The sequence below is a fragment of the Rousettus aegyptiacus genome, unplaced genomic scaffold (genome assembly GCF_014176215.1).
Source record: "Rousettus aegyptiacus isolate mRouAeg1 unplaced genomic scaffold, mRouAeg1.p scaffold_m13_p_13, whole genome shotgun sequence".
NCBI classification, from domain to species: Eukaryota; Metazoa; Chordata; class Mammalia; order Chiroptera; family Pteropodidae; genus Rousettus; species Rousettus aegyptiacus.
The window spans coordinates 32,727,880-32,745,558 of NW_023416288.1; the positions used below are offsets into that span (position 1 = coordinate 32,727,880).

A 17,679-nucleotide genomic window follows, 5' to 3' on the forward strand; every position below is an offset into this window, starting at 1 on the left:
AGTGGGACCCTGCTAGTCATGAGGAATTTAAGCAGAATGTATGTTAAGTTAAAGCAGGCTGGAGAAAATCCTAGAGACATTAGTTAAGGTAGAGATGTTGACATGTGTATAGGTTTCTAGGCAAGCAGGATTCAAAGCCTTGGAGATACTTGTATTAGAGAGCAGTAAGGAGCAGGACTGGTAAACTGACTCTCAAGGCAGATTCTGGGAGTTCTGTGTTTTTATTTCCATGCTAGGGATGAGGGACTAAATATGATATTTATTCAGATTGTTATTATGTTCATAATAGCTTAAAAATGGTACAGAAAGGGGTATTTACATAGACTTGTGAACTCATAAATATGTAAGATTAAAGTCCCTGAAGTTATTAAAGCAATTATTATAAAATCTTTCCAGACTAGACTTTAATGTGGAATTTTCCTTGCAGTTATTTAACTCTAGCTCAGAGAGTGTCTCATGTAGGATGAATGAGTGAATATGTGGTGCTGTGTGGGACTTGAAAATTAGTTTAAAAACACGCAATTGTATTTTATTTTGGAAGATTATAAAAGGTGTGAAGCATGGTTTATGAATGTCTTTAAAGATTTTAAGATGTTTAACTGTGATATATACGTAGGAAACCCCTGCGGGTTGACTATATATTGTGGATTACTTAAATATACCGACAACACTTAAAAAAAAAAGAACCAAAGAACAATTTTATAACTCCTCTTACTAAAACTACCCCACAGAAAAACTTAGCTTGGTCTAAAATGTTGATAGGTTTTAGTGCAAAAAATTAATCTTTTTTAAAAATAGCAGAAATTGGTAGAATTAAAATATTTGAAAGCAGTTTTCACTTTTGAGGATTCCACTTCAAAGAGAGGCAGAGGTGTTAGAATTACTTCATAGTAGTCATAATTTTTAGTCTTCTTGTTCCTATTCTACAACTTACTTTTTTTTTTCATTTTAATATTTTTAGGAAACACATGAAGTTTTCCAAGTAAACGTCAGGGATCGTTGGAAGCATATCTAGTTAATCCCAGTCTGCTTCAAAATTTGTTCTAGAACTGTAGCAACGATTAAATGTATAGTGATAACACTTCGGGTGGGAGGAGTTCAAGAGCCAGGAGCTAGAAAACATATGAAACATTAAATATTTTTATTTTACTGGTTTCTCCAGTAGGATTGATGGTGTCCAACCCATCTAATAGCATGTAACTAATAAAGTTTATGATTTAAAAGTACTAAGATTGTTTGGGCTCTTCAGTTGTTAACAAAAACTTGTGCCTAGAACTCTGGTGGTCTTCTTACAATGAGTTTGGAACGGGATCTTCTTGATGCCGAACCCATGAAGGAACTTAGCAGCAAGCGTCCTTTGGTATGTTCTGAGATTAATGGGCAGATAATTCTTTTAAAGGTAAGTTTAAGTTCTCTGATTTGTGCGAGATTCAGAAATTTAAAAGGAAATGGTGGTGTTAGATTTTAGGAAAGTAAAAACCCACTGTTTTCTAAATTATATGAGGTGGCTGGCATAATGATTATGCTGACAGTTTGATTATCAGAATTTTGAATATAAAGCTTCCTTCATTTCTCTAAATAATATATGTCTTTAATAAGATATACTCGTTTTCCATTTTCAGGTGAACTGTCTTATATTTATCCAATAGCCTTTTAAAATTCTTGTTTTTCTTAAATTTCTCTTTGAAATCTTAACTGTCTTGCCAACACAGTCTTCTGTTTGATTTCTTCTCTTCATTGCTCTGGGAAACTATTAATGATGGTAATAGGTTAATTAATTTGGCCTTAGTGGCTACAAATTGCAGAATGTATGTTAAGCTTCAGGTAATTTCTAAATTATGCCATTCAAAGCAGATAGAAAAGGTACTTACAACAATTTAAAAATAAAATTAGATGTAATTTAACTTATGTAAAAATTATGTTTAAGTTGAAATTATGTATTAGAGTGGGATTTTTAATCGTAGACTTATGAGTGCCTCTTTTTTTGGTACAAGGGCTATTCTGTGGATGTTGACACAGAGGCCAGGGTGATTCAGAGAGCAGCCACCTATCACAGAGCTTGGAGAGAAGCTAAAGAAGAGTCTGGGTTGCTACCATTGATATTCTTATTTTTGTGTAAGGTAAAATTCTTATAATAATCTTTTGTAGAAAACGTTTAACATAAGTCTCAGCTCCAAGTTTTAAAGAGGGAATTCATTCCTTTTAACATAAAAAGTTATCTCTTACAATCAGTGTACACTAAGAATATATCGAGGAATTTTTTACTTCCAGTCTCATTCTCTGTTTTGCTTCTTAGTCTGATCCTATGGCTTATCTGATGGTCCCATACTATCCTAGGGCAAACCTGAGTGCTGTTCAAGCCAGTATGCCTCTGACTTCAGAAGTAAGTAAAACACGTTTATTGAGGGCATACTACATGCCTTATACTACATAAAATTTTGACTAGCATTCGATTTGCTAGTCACATCAACCTGGAGATATAAGTTATCCTGTTATATAGAGATGAGAAAAATTCAGTTTACAGAATAAATGACTTGCACAGGATCCCTCAGGTAGAGGCAGAGCTGGAATTTGAAATTAGATCTTTTTGGTACCAAAGCTCATGCTTAAAACTAATCTGTGTTGTATGTATGTTGCAAAGCATAGCACTTAGCGTTATAAATACTTAAGTGATAGCTTTAATTTCTTATCATAAATTTGAATTAGTAATAACAGTAAAGGATGCCCTGGTTCTTTCTACTCTGTAACATGATTTTAGTCTCTTATTCCTAGATGCTTTATGTAGTCATTGTTTGTAATCTGAGATGTCTTAGACACTACAGTCTCTTAAGTCATATGTATGTGATATCACCCGTTACATAATCAGGACTTCTGGCCTTTAATTCTTTCTCTGTGCTGTATTCTTATTAAAGGTACATTTGGAGGAAACTTTACTCACTTCTGGAAAAGTCTATTAATTAAAAAGGTCATGTATTAAAATGATTTGCCTGCTTTCTGACTTCTTCTGTGTGTATATGTCTGTAGGAAGCCTTAAAGGTCATGAAAGGTGTTGCCCAGGGCCTGCATACGTTGCACAAGGCTGACATAATTCATGGATCACTTCATCAGAACAATGTATTTGCTTTAAACCGTGAAAGAGGAATTATTGGAGATTTTGACTTCACCAAATCTGTGGTAAAATATCGTGATTTTACAAATGGGTTCTAGACTTCATTTAATATTATTAGGCAGTAGTTCAGCACGTTTACATGGTCTGCTAGTTTATAAGATCTTTGCCTTCAGTTAAGGTGTGTCATTGTAGCATAAGCAATTCGTTACCAGCTAGGTGCTGGAACACTAATTCCTCAATCTGTGCATTATAATTTTTAACCATAAGTCTTAGGGGCAGACTGACATTATAGTCAATGGTATTGACAACATTAATCATTAATTATTTTATTGTAATCCAGAAACATTAAATTGCTAGGAAATACACAGGGAAAACTAGGTGGCCATCTCTTACCTCCTCTTCTGCTGGTGCCCTTCCCTCGATAGATTAAATTTAAGTATACATGCTTTGCTATTTTTCCATTGATGAGCATTTTTAGAAACTTGGTAACCTTGGACTTTGCAATTTAGCTTAATTGCTGGCTCAATTACATTGGCTGTAAATTTGGTGACATTTTATCTCAGAACAGGCAGTTAATAGAGACAACAAACATCAAAGAGCATATTTTGACCTTTTTATTTATCTTCGATAGAATGGGCAGTCTCAAAATATACACAATCATGAGGGAGCAGTTTTCTTTTTTAAGATGACAGCTTTATTGAGTTATAATTCACGTATCGTAATGTGTGCAATTTAGTGGTAGTTTCTAATATATCATAAAGTCGTGCATTGATAATCACTATCTAATTCCAGAACATTTTTATCACCCCTAAAAGAAACCCCATATTGATTTCCAGTCACTCCTTATTTCCCCTCTCCTCAGTCCCTTGGAAACCACTTTCTCTATGAATTTTCCCACTCTGGACATTTTCTGTAAGTGGAATGATGCAATATGTGGCCTTTTGTGATTGATTTATTTCACTTGGCATAATGTTTTCAAAGTTCATCTATGTTGTAGCGTTCATCTGAGCATCATTTCTTTTTTAAAAGGCCCAAATAATATTTCATTGTAAGGATAAACCATATTTTGTTTTTACATTCATCAGCTGACGAACATTTGGGTGGCTTCCACTTTTTGATTATGAATAATGCCGCCGTGAACATTAGTATACAAGTATTTTTGTGTGGACATATGTTTTCATTTCTCTTGGGAGTGGTTAACACAGAGTTACCATGTAATACAACAATTTGGCTACACTCTTTAACATTCTCATTGGCAACATGTGAGGATTTCAGTTTCTATACATTCCTGCCAACATTTTATTGTCTGAGCTGTTCCCTTTTGATGGTATAAGTCAATGCATCTCCAAGTCACAGGGTAATGCTACCTGTGTATATGTAGTCTGAATGATTTTCATACGGTAGCTCAAAAAAATTATAAAATGAAAACGTAAAACTATAATAAAATGCTGGATTATGAAGGATTTAGATAAAGCAGATTTTATTTATTTATTTATTATATCGATTTATCTGAAAATTAAGATAACATCCTAAGAAAAATAATTTAAAATGATGTTTTAAAAGTTCTAGACTCTTAGGGATCCAGGTTAGTTTACCTTTTGAGCATACTATTTGCACAACTGTAGACATCATGACTACTCTAAGAATTATTTTTACTCTTTTATACTGATTTGTCAGCTATATTATTTCCCCAAATATTGCTTTTAATCTTCATTTAAAATTATTTACTCTGAAATATTGATTAAACTCACCTTTTGCTTCATTTTTTACACCACTTTTAGTTTGAAGTATTAAACGGGAAGAGAAATTTGAAAAGTAGTCTGTGGTCAAGATAATTGCTTTTCAGATTTTATTCAGTGCATAGAATCACCTGGGGTTCTTGTTAAAATGCAAATTTATATTCAGCGTTTCTGACAAGCCCCCTGGTGATGCTGGCTACTGGTCTTCGGATCACCCTCTGAGAAGCAGGTAACAAGATGGGAAGAGAAGAGATAATTAACAGTGATATATGTGAGGTAATTATTGTGCTAATTACCTTACAATAATAACTCTGCAAAGTAGATATTATTTCCATTTTACAAATTAATTAATTTAGGTTCAAAGAAGTTAATTTAGGCTCACAGCAAATAGGTGGGAGAGGGGAAATTGCAGCTAAGGTCTGTCTGAATCCAGGCTTCATGTTCATGTAACTGATCATCCTTCCACATGTTGGAAATGGTATACTTAGGAACTGGTCAGTGAGGAAAGAATGTACTGTGTAGACTTCCAGTTTTTAACAAGGTACTTAGAGTTTTCAGAATTAGAAAATAGCACTATCTCTTACCCTTATGAAATTTATTTTGAAAGAAGTACCAAATGTTAAAGAATTAATAATTCTTATAGTTTTGAATCTGCTTGAGTCTACAATGTGAAGTATAACCAAAGTCTCACTGTTAAATTTATGAGACTTATTTCAGGAGCAGTTTATAATAGTTTATAATACTTGGCAAAAGAGAATGAAATATTTCAAATGAATTTGTTTTTTTGTTGTTGTTTATTAAATGCAGAGTCTTTAACAGAAAGCCATGTCAACTGTGTGGTTGCTTCTAAGATTCATAATCTGTCGTTTTCATAGAGTCAGCGAACTTCAGTGAACATGATGGTTGGTGACTTGAATTTGATATCACCTGAACTGAAAATGGGAAAACCTGCTTCTCCAAGTTCTGACTTATATGCTTATGGCTGCCTTTTATTGTGGGTATGTTATTTTTTTAAATTGAACGAGCTCAGTCATTTGTATGTATTTATATTTATATTTCAGTATATAAAGTGATGATTTTATAGAAGTTTTCCTCAATAAAAAGTGGTGCCAAATTTTTAGTGGAGCAGAGTTTTTTTCTCTTAAAAAGTTTTATGATAAACTGTTGATATACTTCCTATCACCTATTGCATACTTTCTCCAGATTGACTTGATATTTACATAACATGTTATTGTGTTAGTTTTATTAAAAAGTTAAGATTCACAGTAAAGATGATTTTGCCCTATATTAATCTGGAAGCAGTTCATACATATGTGGAAAATAAATGTTAAGCCTTGAGTTAATGTTCCTAATTTCAGCGTGAACCAAATAGCTATTTCTTATCAATAGTTTACATGCATTTTTCCTGTGAATTGTGAGGGATTAAGTATTAATGAGGGAAGGATGTCTGTTCTCATTTCTTCTGTTTGCCATTGTACTGTGATTCTAGCCCATGGGTCAGCAAAACTTTCTGTAGAGGATCAGATGGTAAATATTTTAGGTTCTTTAGGCCATATGGTCTCTCTAGCATGAACGTAACCATAGATAGTATATAAATGGATAAATGGCTCTTTTTCCAGTATAACTTTAGTTATGAACATTGAAATTGGAATATCACGTAAGTTTCATATATCGAGAAGTAGTATTTGGTTTTCTTTTAAACATTTAAAAATGCAAAAACCATTCTCTGCTTTCAGGCTGTACAAAAATAAGCAGTAGATATATTTGGCGCACAGGCCATAGTTTACAGATCCCGATTTTCGCCAGTGTAATATGACAACAAAAAGAAATAAAAAACAGAGTTTGAAAATGAAGTAAAGCTGTCTTTTATTATGTAGAAAATCTTTAGGAATGTATATAAGAACTATAGAACTAACAACTAAGTTTAGCAAGGTTGCAGTACACAAAGTCAGCATAGTAATTGTGTTTCATAAATTAGCAAATAACAATAGGACCAACTTGTTTCACATCTGCTCTCCCCCGCCCCAGTCGTTATAGGACTTCATCTAGACTTAAGGAGATTCTTATTGATGGTCGTTCTGTAGTATAGTTGTATTTTTGATCTGTTCATGAGAGAAGGCAAGCACAGTGTTTACCTACTCCACCATCTTGACCAGAAGTGTTATTCTTTTCTTCTTGGATCCAAATGCAGAAAGCTTAGAGGAGTTCACTTGTCAAAGTACATTATTTTTGATGGTCTGTATTACATTTACCTATATTTTTACTCTTTTCGTTTTTTTTTTTTCCTGATGTTTTAGTCACTTCCCTTTAGTTTTAAGAACTTTCCTTAGCTATTCTTTTAAAGTAAGTCTGCTGGTGACAGATTCTTAGTTTTTCTTTATTTGCAAGCAGCATTCATGGTGGCCAGGACATGGAAGCAGCCAAAGTGTCCTACAATAGATGATTGGATAAAGAAGATATGATGGTACATATAAATGATGCAGTGCTATCCAGCCGTAAAGAAAAGTAAAATATTGCCATTTGCAACAACATGGATAGATCTTGAGATAATAATGCTAAGCTTAAGTCAAAGTTGAAAACTATATAGTTTCACTCATTGCGAGATATAAAACTGAAAGCAACAAACAACATGACAAAGAGACTCATGGACACGGACAGTGGATTAGTGGTTATCAGAGGAGAGGGGGAGAAGGGAGACGTAGATAGGGATAACAGGTGTTACATATTTGGTGGTGAAAGGAAATCTAACTTTGGGTGATGAGCACACAATGCAGTGTATATATGACATATTGTTGAACTACCTACTTGAAACATTTGATTTTATTAATGTCACCCCAATAATTTTAATTAAACATGAATGCTTTTCAAGCAAAAAATTTTCGTTTGAAGTACTTTCTTGCCGTTCTTTAAGAACATGTTTTCTAGTGTCAAATTCTTTTAGATTTCTTTCATCTAAGAACATCTTGATTTCACTTTTATTCCTGATTGATATTTTTCTGGATGTTGAATTTATAGTTGAAAGTTCTTTTCTTTCACCAGTTGAAAATGTTTTACTTTGTCTGTTCTCCATAGTTTCACATGAGAAGTCCTCTGTTACTCAAATTGGTATTCTTCTGTAGGTAATATTTTGTTTATCTTTTGTTGCTTTCATGGTTTTTTTTTTCCTTTGTTTTTAGTTTTCAGAAGTTTAATTTCATTGAGTTTATCTTATTGGTGTCACTTTATTTTTTTTGAACTTGTAGGAGTCATAAGGTCTCTAACTAGTTTGCCTTTCTCTTTTGACCTTTGAGAGGTTTTTGTCTTTTATCTTGTTTTCAAACTTTATAGTTGTATTTACTGGTGAGGAGCAGGATGAGACTAGAGGTCCTTCTGCTCATTTTTAAATTTCATTGTGGAGAACTTATTTGGATCTGGATTTAAATAAACTATATAAAAGTAAAATAATTTATGATATTTGTGAGATTAAAAATTTGGCTGGATATTTCAAAGAATTTTTAGGTGACATTGTGATTATGTAAAAATAGACCATCTTTTAGAAATCTGTACTAAAATATTTACCAATAAAATTATGAGACATATAAGATTTGCCTCAAAAATAACACTTATAGGTTTGTGCATAGGGCAAAAGTGATCATTGGTTGATGGTTGTTGGGGCTGGGTGAGGAATACATAAGATTTGAAATATCTTTATGTATGTAATAAATTATCCATATTTAATAGTTTAAAAAAGTTTAACATGTATTTCTTGACCACAAGTTAGATAGTTGGAAGGAAATTTGCCTGATTTATTTCTTTGTACTTAATGTATGAGTAGTGGTGAAACCAACATAATGTAAGCTACTGCATTTTAATATATTTGCTTGTAAGGTAAGGAAATATTAAAAGTGCTTGTGCTATGTTTATCAACTCTCATTGATACTTTAGGAACCCCAGGATCTGTGGTTGCTTGTGAATGGTAGCTGTTACATTGAAAGTGTTTTTATCCTGCAAGGGATAATATGCTTTCTTTAGGTTAGCTCTTCTCTTCTCACCAAAATCTGAAGATTTGCAGACTTGACACTGCTGTAGGGTCACAGTTTTGGTATATTTGAAATTCATTCCTTCTCATTTCCTTTTAACAGCTTTCTGTTCAAAATCAGGAATTTGAGACAAATGAAGATGGAATACCAAAAGTGGATCAGTTTCATTTGGTATGTGACCTTTTTGTCATTTACTAGTTGGAAATGTGATATAGATACGTAGCAGTAATGTAATCTTAAAAATTAGACTGAAAATGCCCTCTAAATTTTATAAAAATGCAAAATACCATTCACAATAGAGAACTATTGAAAAAATTTAAGTGCCCTACTTACACGACTGTCAGAGAATTACTGCTAGAGAATACTGCTGGAATGTATGTTTGTCACACATATTATATAAATAATCTAAGTAATAAGTAGGGAAAAAATAGTCTTTGCTATATCTTTCAAGATCATATTATATCAAACTTAATGTTTTACTTTTTATAAGTACCTAGTTGTATCTTTCCTTAGTCATACATCTGTGTATTCAGTCAACATATTTTGAGTACCTGTTCTATTTAAGGAATTGAAACTAGGGACTGGGTTACTAGGATTGTAGTATTGAAGAAAATAATTTAGAAAAGTGAATGAGTCAACAACAGCTATAATTAGAGTATTAAGAAAAAGTACTTTGGAGGAAGCTAATTCTTAATTTTGCAGAGAAAAGGGAACAAGTAGGTCACAAATGCTACCAAGTGGTTGTTTGAGGTGAATCTTCAAGATTGAATTAGGACTTTACATGAGGTAGAGTAGGTGATGGGCATATCTGGTAAAGACAGTAGCCTGCACTAGGAATGAAAATATTAAATTCTTTTGAATGGAATAGCCCACTATGACTAGAGGTTAAGTATGACAGTAAATGAGTTTGTAAAAGTATAATGATCAAGCTCTAAAAGTTCTCATGCCATTTAAAACGATATATTTTATAATATTTTAGTTTATTTTAGTGACTATTTTTTAAGAGCAGTTTTTGAGTTCACAGCAAAATGGAGAGGAAGATACAGAGATTTCCCATATAACTCCTTCCCCTAAATATGCCTAATCTATCTATTATCAAAATCCCCTACCAGAGTGGTGCATTTGTTACAATCGATGAACCTGCATCGACACGTCATTATCACCTAAAGTCCACAGTTTGCATTAGGATTCACTCCTAGTGTTGTCCTTTCTTAGGGATTTGGACAAATGTATCCACCATTATAGTATTATACAGAGTATGTTCACTGTGCTAAAAATCTGCGCGCTGCCTGTTCATCGCTACCTTCTTCAGACCCCTGTTAACCAGTGATGTTTTCACTGTCTCCATGGTTTTGCCTTTTTCACAATGTCATACAGTTGGAATCATACAGTAGTATGTAGCCTTTTCAGATGGGCTTTTTTCCTTTTCTTCCCCTTCGGTAATGCCCATTCTTATGTTTCCTCTCCTGATGGTGTTAGCTAGTTCTTGTATTTCTCTTTCATTATTTTTCATTCTTCAGTTTCTCTCTTCTTCCTTATGATTTATTTCTAGATTTCTGTCCTTGATATCACTGATCCTTTCCTTCATTTGGTCGACTCTATTTCCCAAACTTGCTATTTCATTCTTCATCTTTTTTAGTGTGTTCTTCATCTCCAGAAGTTCTGTTGGTTCTTTTTAAAGGTTTCAATCTTCTTGCTAAAGAATCTTATTGCGCTGATCTAGTTGTTTTTTCAGTTCCTAGAATTGTTGATATGAATTATTTTGGATCTCATTGAGCTTTCTCAGAAGAACTGTCCTGAATTTTCTGTCATTTAAGTGATATATTTCGATGTCTTTAAGCTTATTTTCTGGAGATTTTTCTCTGTCATTCTGAGCTGCCTTGTCACCTTGGTTGTTCATGGCGTTTAATGCACGATTTCTCCACCTGGGCATTAATGGAGGGAGGTGTATTCTGCTTTTTTTTTTTCCAAAAAGAAGATTTATTATATAAAGATCTCTCTTTACTCTGTTGCTAAGAAGGTGTTTTTCTTTTGTTTCCAGTAGGTGACATCTAAGCCTCTTGGATCCCTGCTTTATAGAAAGTCTTAATAATGCTTTTTATTTTTTTTTATGGCAACATTGGTAAACAAAATTCCAGTGTTTCAGCTGTACACTTTAACAGTAAGGTGCATGTGTGTGTGTGTGTGTGTGTGTGTGTGTGTACATATATATTTACACTATGTGTTCACTTACCATAGTTAGATTTCTTTCTGTCACTATGTATAATGCCTTTTTTTCCCCTAATAAATATTCAGTCACTCTCACTACCCTCAGTCTTGGTTCCTGTCAGTGCTAGTGACAGTTTCAGTAGTCTTTGCTCAGATTCCCCTGGGGTTCCTAGGTGTTCGGTCTTGGGATGTGCTGTCTGGTTTGGGGGATGTGGGATGAGGTTCCGCCTCGCTTTTTGCAACCATGGCTGCTAATAATCAACTGTTGTTTCTCTGCCATCCCCAGTTCTCTGCTTTCTGCCCTGATCCCTGAGCATTGCCGCTGCATAGAGCTCACAGCTTCTCAGGCAGGGCTGTTCAGGGAACTTGCAATACCTTTACCTTTCCCTTTCCTCCTGCACGGAGCTCTGGCTGCAAGAGGCAGCTTCTTTGTTTCTCCCAGTCTGCCGCCCGGGGTTCTGACCTGTGGTATGTCTTATGTGCAGATCTCAGGCTTAGACATGCTAGTATGCAGGTTGGTTGTTTTTTGTTGAGTTTTAGGTGTTCAGCTTGTTTCAAGGGGAGAGGTCTGGGGACATCTCTTACTCCGCCATGTTTCTGGTGTCACTCACTCTCCATTTTCTTTGTTACTGATTTCTAGTTTCTTTCATTCTGGTCAGAAAAGATACTTGAATGATATTAGTCTTCTTAAATTTGTTAAGACTTGCTTTTTGACCTAGCATGTGATCTGTCTTAGAGAATGTTCTAAGTCTGTTAGATTATTTTGGTATAATGTTATCTAAGTCTGATCTTTCCTTGTTGATTTTCTGGATGGATGTTCTGTCATGTCACGTCAGGAAATGAAGTCTCTTGTATTGCTATATCTCCCTTCAGATCTGTCAGTATTTGCTTTGTATACTTAGGCAATCTGATTGTGCATGTATGTACTTATTATTATATCTTATGTTTAATTTACCCTTTCATTATTGTGTGATGACTTTCTCTGTTGCTGGTGTTTTTGATTAAAGTCTATTTTGTCTGATATAAGTATGTTTTCCCCTACTCTCTTTTGGTCACTATTTGCATGGATTATTTTTTTCTGTCCCTTTACTTTTTAGCCTGTGGTGTGTTCTTAAATGTAAAGTGAGTCTCTTGTAGGTAGCATGCATTTTTTGTTTTAAATCCTGTTAGACATTTTCTTTTTATGGGGGGGTGGTTGTCTAATCTATTTACACTTAAAGGGTATTTCCAAATCAAATTCAAGATTATAGGGGTTTCACTTAATTTTAAATTCAAATTTCTTTTTACACTAATAATCTTAATTCTTATGATAGCAACAATTACATAATTGCTTTATCTACAATAAATATAATAGTTTGAAAATAACAATGATACTGAAGCAGTAAGGTTATTGAATACTGTTTAACATTTCTTTGACGGTCTTTCTGACTAGAATATATCTCAGTAGATCTTTATCAAACTAAGATTGTATAGTCAAAATACTTGTTTTAAAGTCACTTAAAAGAATTATTTTATGTGTGATTATGTCACCTGATATATGTAGTTAACTTGTTTCCTTTGGTTTTTACTTTTAGAGATTTCTATTCTATAATGGTGTTTTATGATTTTGTAAAATTTTATAATCTATGAGACTGAGAAGCTTGAGGAAGAATTTTTTGTCTTTAGTTGCTTTTGAGAATTGAGAAATTAAACTTTTTTTTTTTTCAAATACTTATTTAATTTTATTTTTCACAGTTAAGAGTTTTGATATATTTGGAATTATCCTGGTTTTGGTATAAGGAATACAGGTGACTTTATCTTTTTCTGTTGGCTATCTATTTGCTCTAATACCTTTTATTAAAAAGTTATTTCCTCCCTCCATTGGAAATGCTATCATTTCAAATACTGAAACTTTATTTGTGTAGGAGTATAATTCTAGTTTTTCTGTTTTTTCCCATTGATTTATTCATATTATGGTGCAATATTCTTTCAATTAACAGACTTTATAATATATTTTACTATGTGGAAGGGCTAGTTCCTTTCTCATTGCTATTTTTATCAGAGCTTTCATGTCTCTCCTTGCTTAATTATTCTTCTAAAAGATCTTTATAGTTAACTTATCTAGTTTTAAAAGTGGGGGAAATTATTGTATTTTATTGTAATCATGTAAAGTTTATAATTTAGGGAAAATTGTCACATTTGTGATGAGAGTCCTTTTGTCCAGAAACATGATTTTCTACTTGTTCTTAATCTGTTTGTGGTTTTCAAGAGTGTGTGCTATTTTTTATTATTTAGATTTTGTAGTTTTTAGTTAAGTTTATACCTACTAAAGGTATTATCTTTAAATAAATATGTTTAAAAACATCCTGTAGAGTGCAGTGTGGGCATTGGCATTCATTCATTTAGCAAATGCATACCTGCTCTATTCCTGCCACTGTATTAGTTGTCGGGGTTGAACTGATAAGCTAAAATTTCTGATATTAAAGATCTTAGAGTTTAATGAGGCCACCAGCAATAAACAGGCGATTTTCATTCAGTGTGAAACATGCTGTGATTGGAGTCATCATAGAGGCAAAAAAGGCATACTCAGGTGCTTTGGGAGGTAGAAATAATGGAGGAGCAATAGCATAGTGTTGTTTACATGTGATAACACAAACAATGGTCTTGGAAATAGTGGCACATAATAAATTATAACTACCAAAATGATGATGATAATGTTAGTGGTGGTAGAAGAGTTCTAAGAGATTCCTTCCAAACTGAATCCAGAAGCAATTGACTAGGGAAAAGATCATACCCTTCCAGAATAGCTTTAGTGTAAAATTTTTATTGTGTCAAACTTGACCAGTGCCCTAAAAAAGAGTGAAGAGGGAAAGTCATACAATGTCATATTTTTGGGGGGGAATTTCACTTGTTTTTGAGATATTTCAGAATTGGTTTTTTTTTCCCTCTTCTGTTTTTCCTTTGTAATTCAATTCCATTGTTTTATTACTGGAGTAATTCCTTTCCAAAAAACAAAACAAAACAAAACAAAAAACAAAACAAAAAACTGTTGAAATTTGTAGAAATCTTAAATAATCTAAATAGGGAAAATTTATTTTAGCTCTGTATCAAAAAGTGTGTGTTTTTTTTCTTTTTAGGCAAGGCAACCTTTGACCTCACAGACTGCAAGGACCTTATCAGCTTACAGTCCCTTATTTTAAATATTTTTTACGCCTACAGCACTTGGTCTTAGAAAGTGTTTTTGAATAGGATTCTCCTTATTACAAGTTTTTCCTTTTGCTCATTTGTTTTGATTTTATTTTTGTTTTGTAACATCTCCTTTTTCTTGCAGGATGATAATGTCAAATCCCTCCTCTGTAGCTTGATCTGTTGTAGAAGTTCAATGACTGCTGAGCAAGTTCTGAATGCTGAATGTTTCTTGCTTCCAAAGGGGAAATCACCTCCAAACCCAGAAAAAGACACTGAGTATACCCAATGTAAAGAGGAAGAAGAATTAAAGATGGAGAACTTGGATAAATATAAGGGAAACACAAGAAGTGGTGAAGCCAACTTCGATTGATGGATTAGGATTCTTTTATTGTTGCACATGTTCCTTTTAAAAACTTTGTTTAGTTTGGCTAAATAAAAATATAGTAGTGTTCTGGAGCTAGTTAGATTGTGTCTTTGGTATTCCAGTTTTGAAAAATAAAAGATGTTTGGCTATGCAAAAAAATCGTATACTTGAAATTTCATTTAACTGGAGGCGTTATGAAGGATTTTCTGTAGTTACTTTTAGAAATTTCATAATTAGACTATTATACTTGTAATAGAAAAGGTTACTAGATTGTTGGACAGATCCTATACAGATTTTCAGTATGTTGGCCAGCTGATGATGAAGGGTGATACTTTTTTTCAATAAATGATTGCCTCTACTTGCCTATACCTAGTTCAGAGGATATAAAGATAAATGAAATATGGCCCTTATACTTAAAAAGCCCACAACCCATTGGGAAAGTCATAGATATAAACAGATCTTCATAATATAAAATGGAACATCGGTAATAGCTCTAGACAGAGCTTTATGAGATTAAAAAGGAGAGGTACTTATCCTGTAGAGGAGGGGTATCAGGAAGAGCTTTCAGGAGGAGGGTAGGACCTTAGTTAAATCTTAAAGGATAAGTAAGTAGTAGAGGTCAAGGAGGGAGGCACAAGATTGTATTATCAGAGAGAGCATGAGCATGTTGAAAGCACTGAAGGGAGAAACAGCTTGTTGTGTTTAATAGTGTAAAATCTGAGGGAGGGAAAAGTCATATAGGTAGATGAGGGCTTTGTGTAGAATAATAAAAGGCTTATGCCTAATCGTTTTATAGGAAGTGTAGAGTCATTGAATTTTAAACAGCTTTCTCAAAATCCATCTTTTTCCTACCCCCATGTTTGGAAGTAGGGAAACTGGTTAGAAGGCAATTATAATAAAGTAGGTGAGAAATGATGAAGGCGAAGAACTAGGGAAGTAGAAATAGTGATGAAACATGGGATAGTATTATGAAATTGGAGACAAATCAGTTGGGCTTGGGATTGAAGTGTATGTAAACTAAAGTATGGTAGAGTTTCCAGTTCTCTATTCAAAATATAATCTTCCTTTATTCTTAGTAATAGATTCCAGTTTTGTTTGGGTTGGCAGTATACTTGGCTGAAATACTGCATTTACCATTTCCTGTTAGCTGAAATCTCTATTTTATTTTTTAATTACAGCTAACATTCACTGTTTTATATTAGTTTTAGATGTACAGCATAATTATTATGCTGTACAAAGTGATCTCACTGATTAGTACCTACCTGGAACTATAAATTAGTTGAAGCCTTTTGGCTAGGTTCTTGCAAATAAGGCTTCTTAAAAAGAGGTAACTTAGCTGGGAGACATGCCCTTTTGCCTTTATCCCTCTCTGATTGCCTAGGAACTAACATAATGGTTAGAATTTGAGTGGCCTTGTTGCATAATGAGGTGACCCTGAGGATGAAACCCATAAACTAGGATGATGGAACAGCAAGTTAGAAGAAGGAGCTGATGTTGCTAATCATTCTGGAGCCTCTGTACTGGCCTTGAGATTTCATATTTCAGAGAATAAACCCTAACATCAAAGTGTGGTCCCTGTACCAGGTGCCTCAGCATCACCTGGAAACTTAACAGAAGTGCAAATTCTTGGCTCCACCCCACACTTGATAAATGAGAATCTCTGGGGGTGGAGCCTGGCAATCTGTGTTTTAACAATTTCTTTGAGTCATTCTAATGCATACTAAAGAGAACCATTGCCACACATTCATGCCATTGCTACTTTTTGGATTTCCTGTTTTATAGTAAGACTTAATTTTAGTTGATTCAGTAATAAAGAAACAGCAATTAGGTTCAAAGCAAACTTGGACAATTAAAGGGAACAAGGAGTATATTATTTGTACTCACTATTTTAAATAAAGAATTAGGCTAGTATTTTTCAAATGTGTTCTGAACACTAGTCTCGGGATGTTCAGCACAAAAAAGATTCTGTGATTAGTTGTTTGGAAAGTAATGAATGTTAAATTGGGAGACTGATCATGCATATTAGACAGTAAATGTTATAAAAGTATTCTCTAGAAGAGAAACTAGTTTTTGTCTCAGCATTTGCCAAAACTGACAATGAGACCCCCTTTTTTTCACATAATACCTAGCAACTTCTGTTTTGTGAGATTAGGGAGAGAATCAGATACTAAGTACTTTATTTTTTGTTTTAAAATGTTTTAAATGGCAAATATTAATATGTCATATAAAGAGACAAATTTCTAAGTATCTCTTTAGTGCCACAAATATTTCTTCGTGTGTGTGTGTTTGTGTGCGTGCGCCTAAGGGAACTGCAAAGGCAAACATGTTTACTGCTCTGTGGGTTGTCTGGGAATGATGCAATGTGTAATAAACTATAAAAGGAGTTACAATGTGTGTCACTACAAAGAAGAGGAAGCAAATAGGTTGAGAAATAGACATTTGACTCATTTTAGAGGAGCAGTAGGATTTGTTTGGAACTGGAAGAGAGTATTCCAAGCCAAGGAAATTAAGAGAGCTCGAAGGGTAGATTTGGGAAAGCACAAGAATTTGGCTGGAGTATAGATCAGATCATTCATGGGGGAACTGAGAAACTTGGAGAAGTATTTTGGGGACATGTCATAGTGGGTTGTGATTTGCCGTAAAAGAGATTGGACTCTATGAAAAACTTATGAGCAATGGAATCTCATAGTCCTGTACAAGCTAACTAGAGGATGATTTGGTCAGGAAAATAATGGAAATAGGGAAACAGTCAAGGATAGTACATTTCACTAAAGTAATTGACACAAAGAAAATAATCCTGTTTTAGATAAAGGTATTGAAAAGGAGAGAATTAAGACTGTAAACTTTCTCAAAAATTTATGGGAAGCTTTTGGTCCATTTCATAGTACTAGTGCTAAGTGATTTCAGTGTGCATTTAATTGTTAACATTTGTAAAATTTCTTCTTAGGATCTTTTAACATCTCTTTTAACTAATCAAATAACATGCTGTATTATATCTTAACATACTTTATTATTTTTAGTTGTTGGTATAACTGTATCTTCTGCCATTAAAACTACATGCACAGGTGGTTA

At 33.6% G+C, this 17,679-nt stretch overlaps 1 protein-coding gene across 5 annotated transcripts in view; it reads left to right on the forward strand.

Annotated features, from left to right (window-relative positions):
- Window positions 1-15,088, forward strand: part of STK31 (serine/threonine kinase 31) — a 57,641-nt gene extending 42,553 nt beyond the window's left edge. For 4 of the 5 annotated variants that reach the window (XM_016159602.2, XM_016159604.2, XM_016159603.2 and 1 more), the window contains exons 18-24: window positions 1,274-1,399; window positions 1,995-2,120; window positions 2,297-2,383; window positions 3,025-3,174; window positions 5,724-5,846; window positions 8,970-9,038; window positions 14,386-14,766. In XM_016159602.2, the coding sequence (XP_016015088.2) occupies window positions 1,274-1,399; window positions 1,995-2,120; window positions 2,297-2,383; window positions 3,025-3,174; window positions 5,724-5,846; window positions 8,970-9,038; window positions 14,386-14,613 (909 nt within the window). In that variant the 3' untranslated portion in view covers window positions 14,614-14,766. Of the gene's footprint in view, window positions 1-1,273; window positions 1,400-1,994; window positions 2,121-2,296; window positions 2,384-3,024; window positions 3,175-5,723; window positions 5,847-8,969; window positions 9,039-14,385 lie in introns of all 5 variants that reach the window. The other variant, XM_016159607.2, reaches the window with a different exon arrangement.
- The last annotated feature ends 2,591 nt before the right edge of the window (window positions 15,089-17,679 follow it).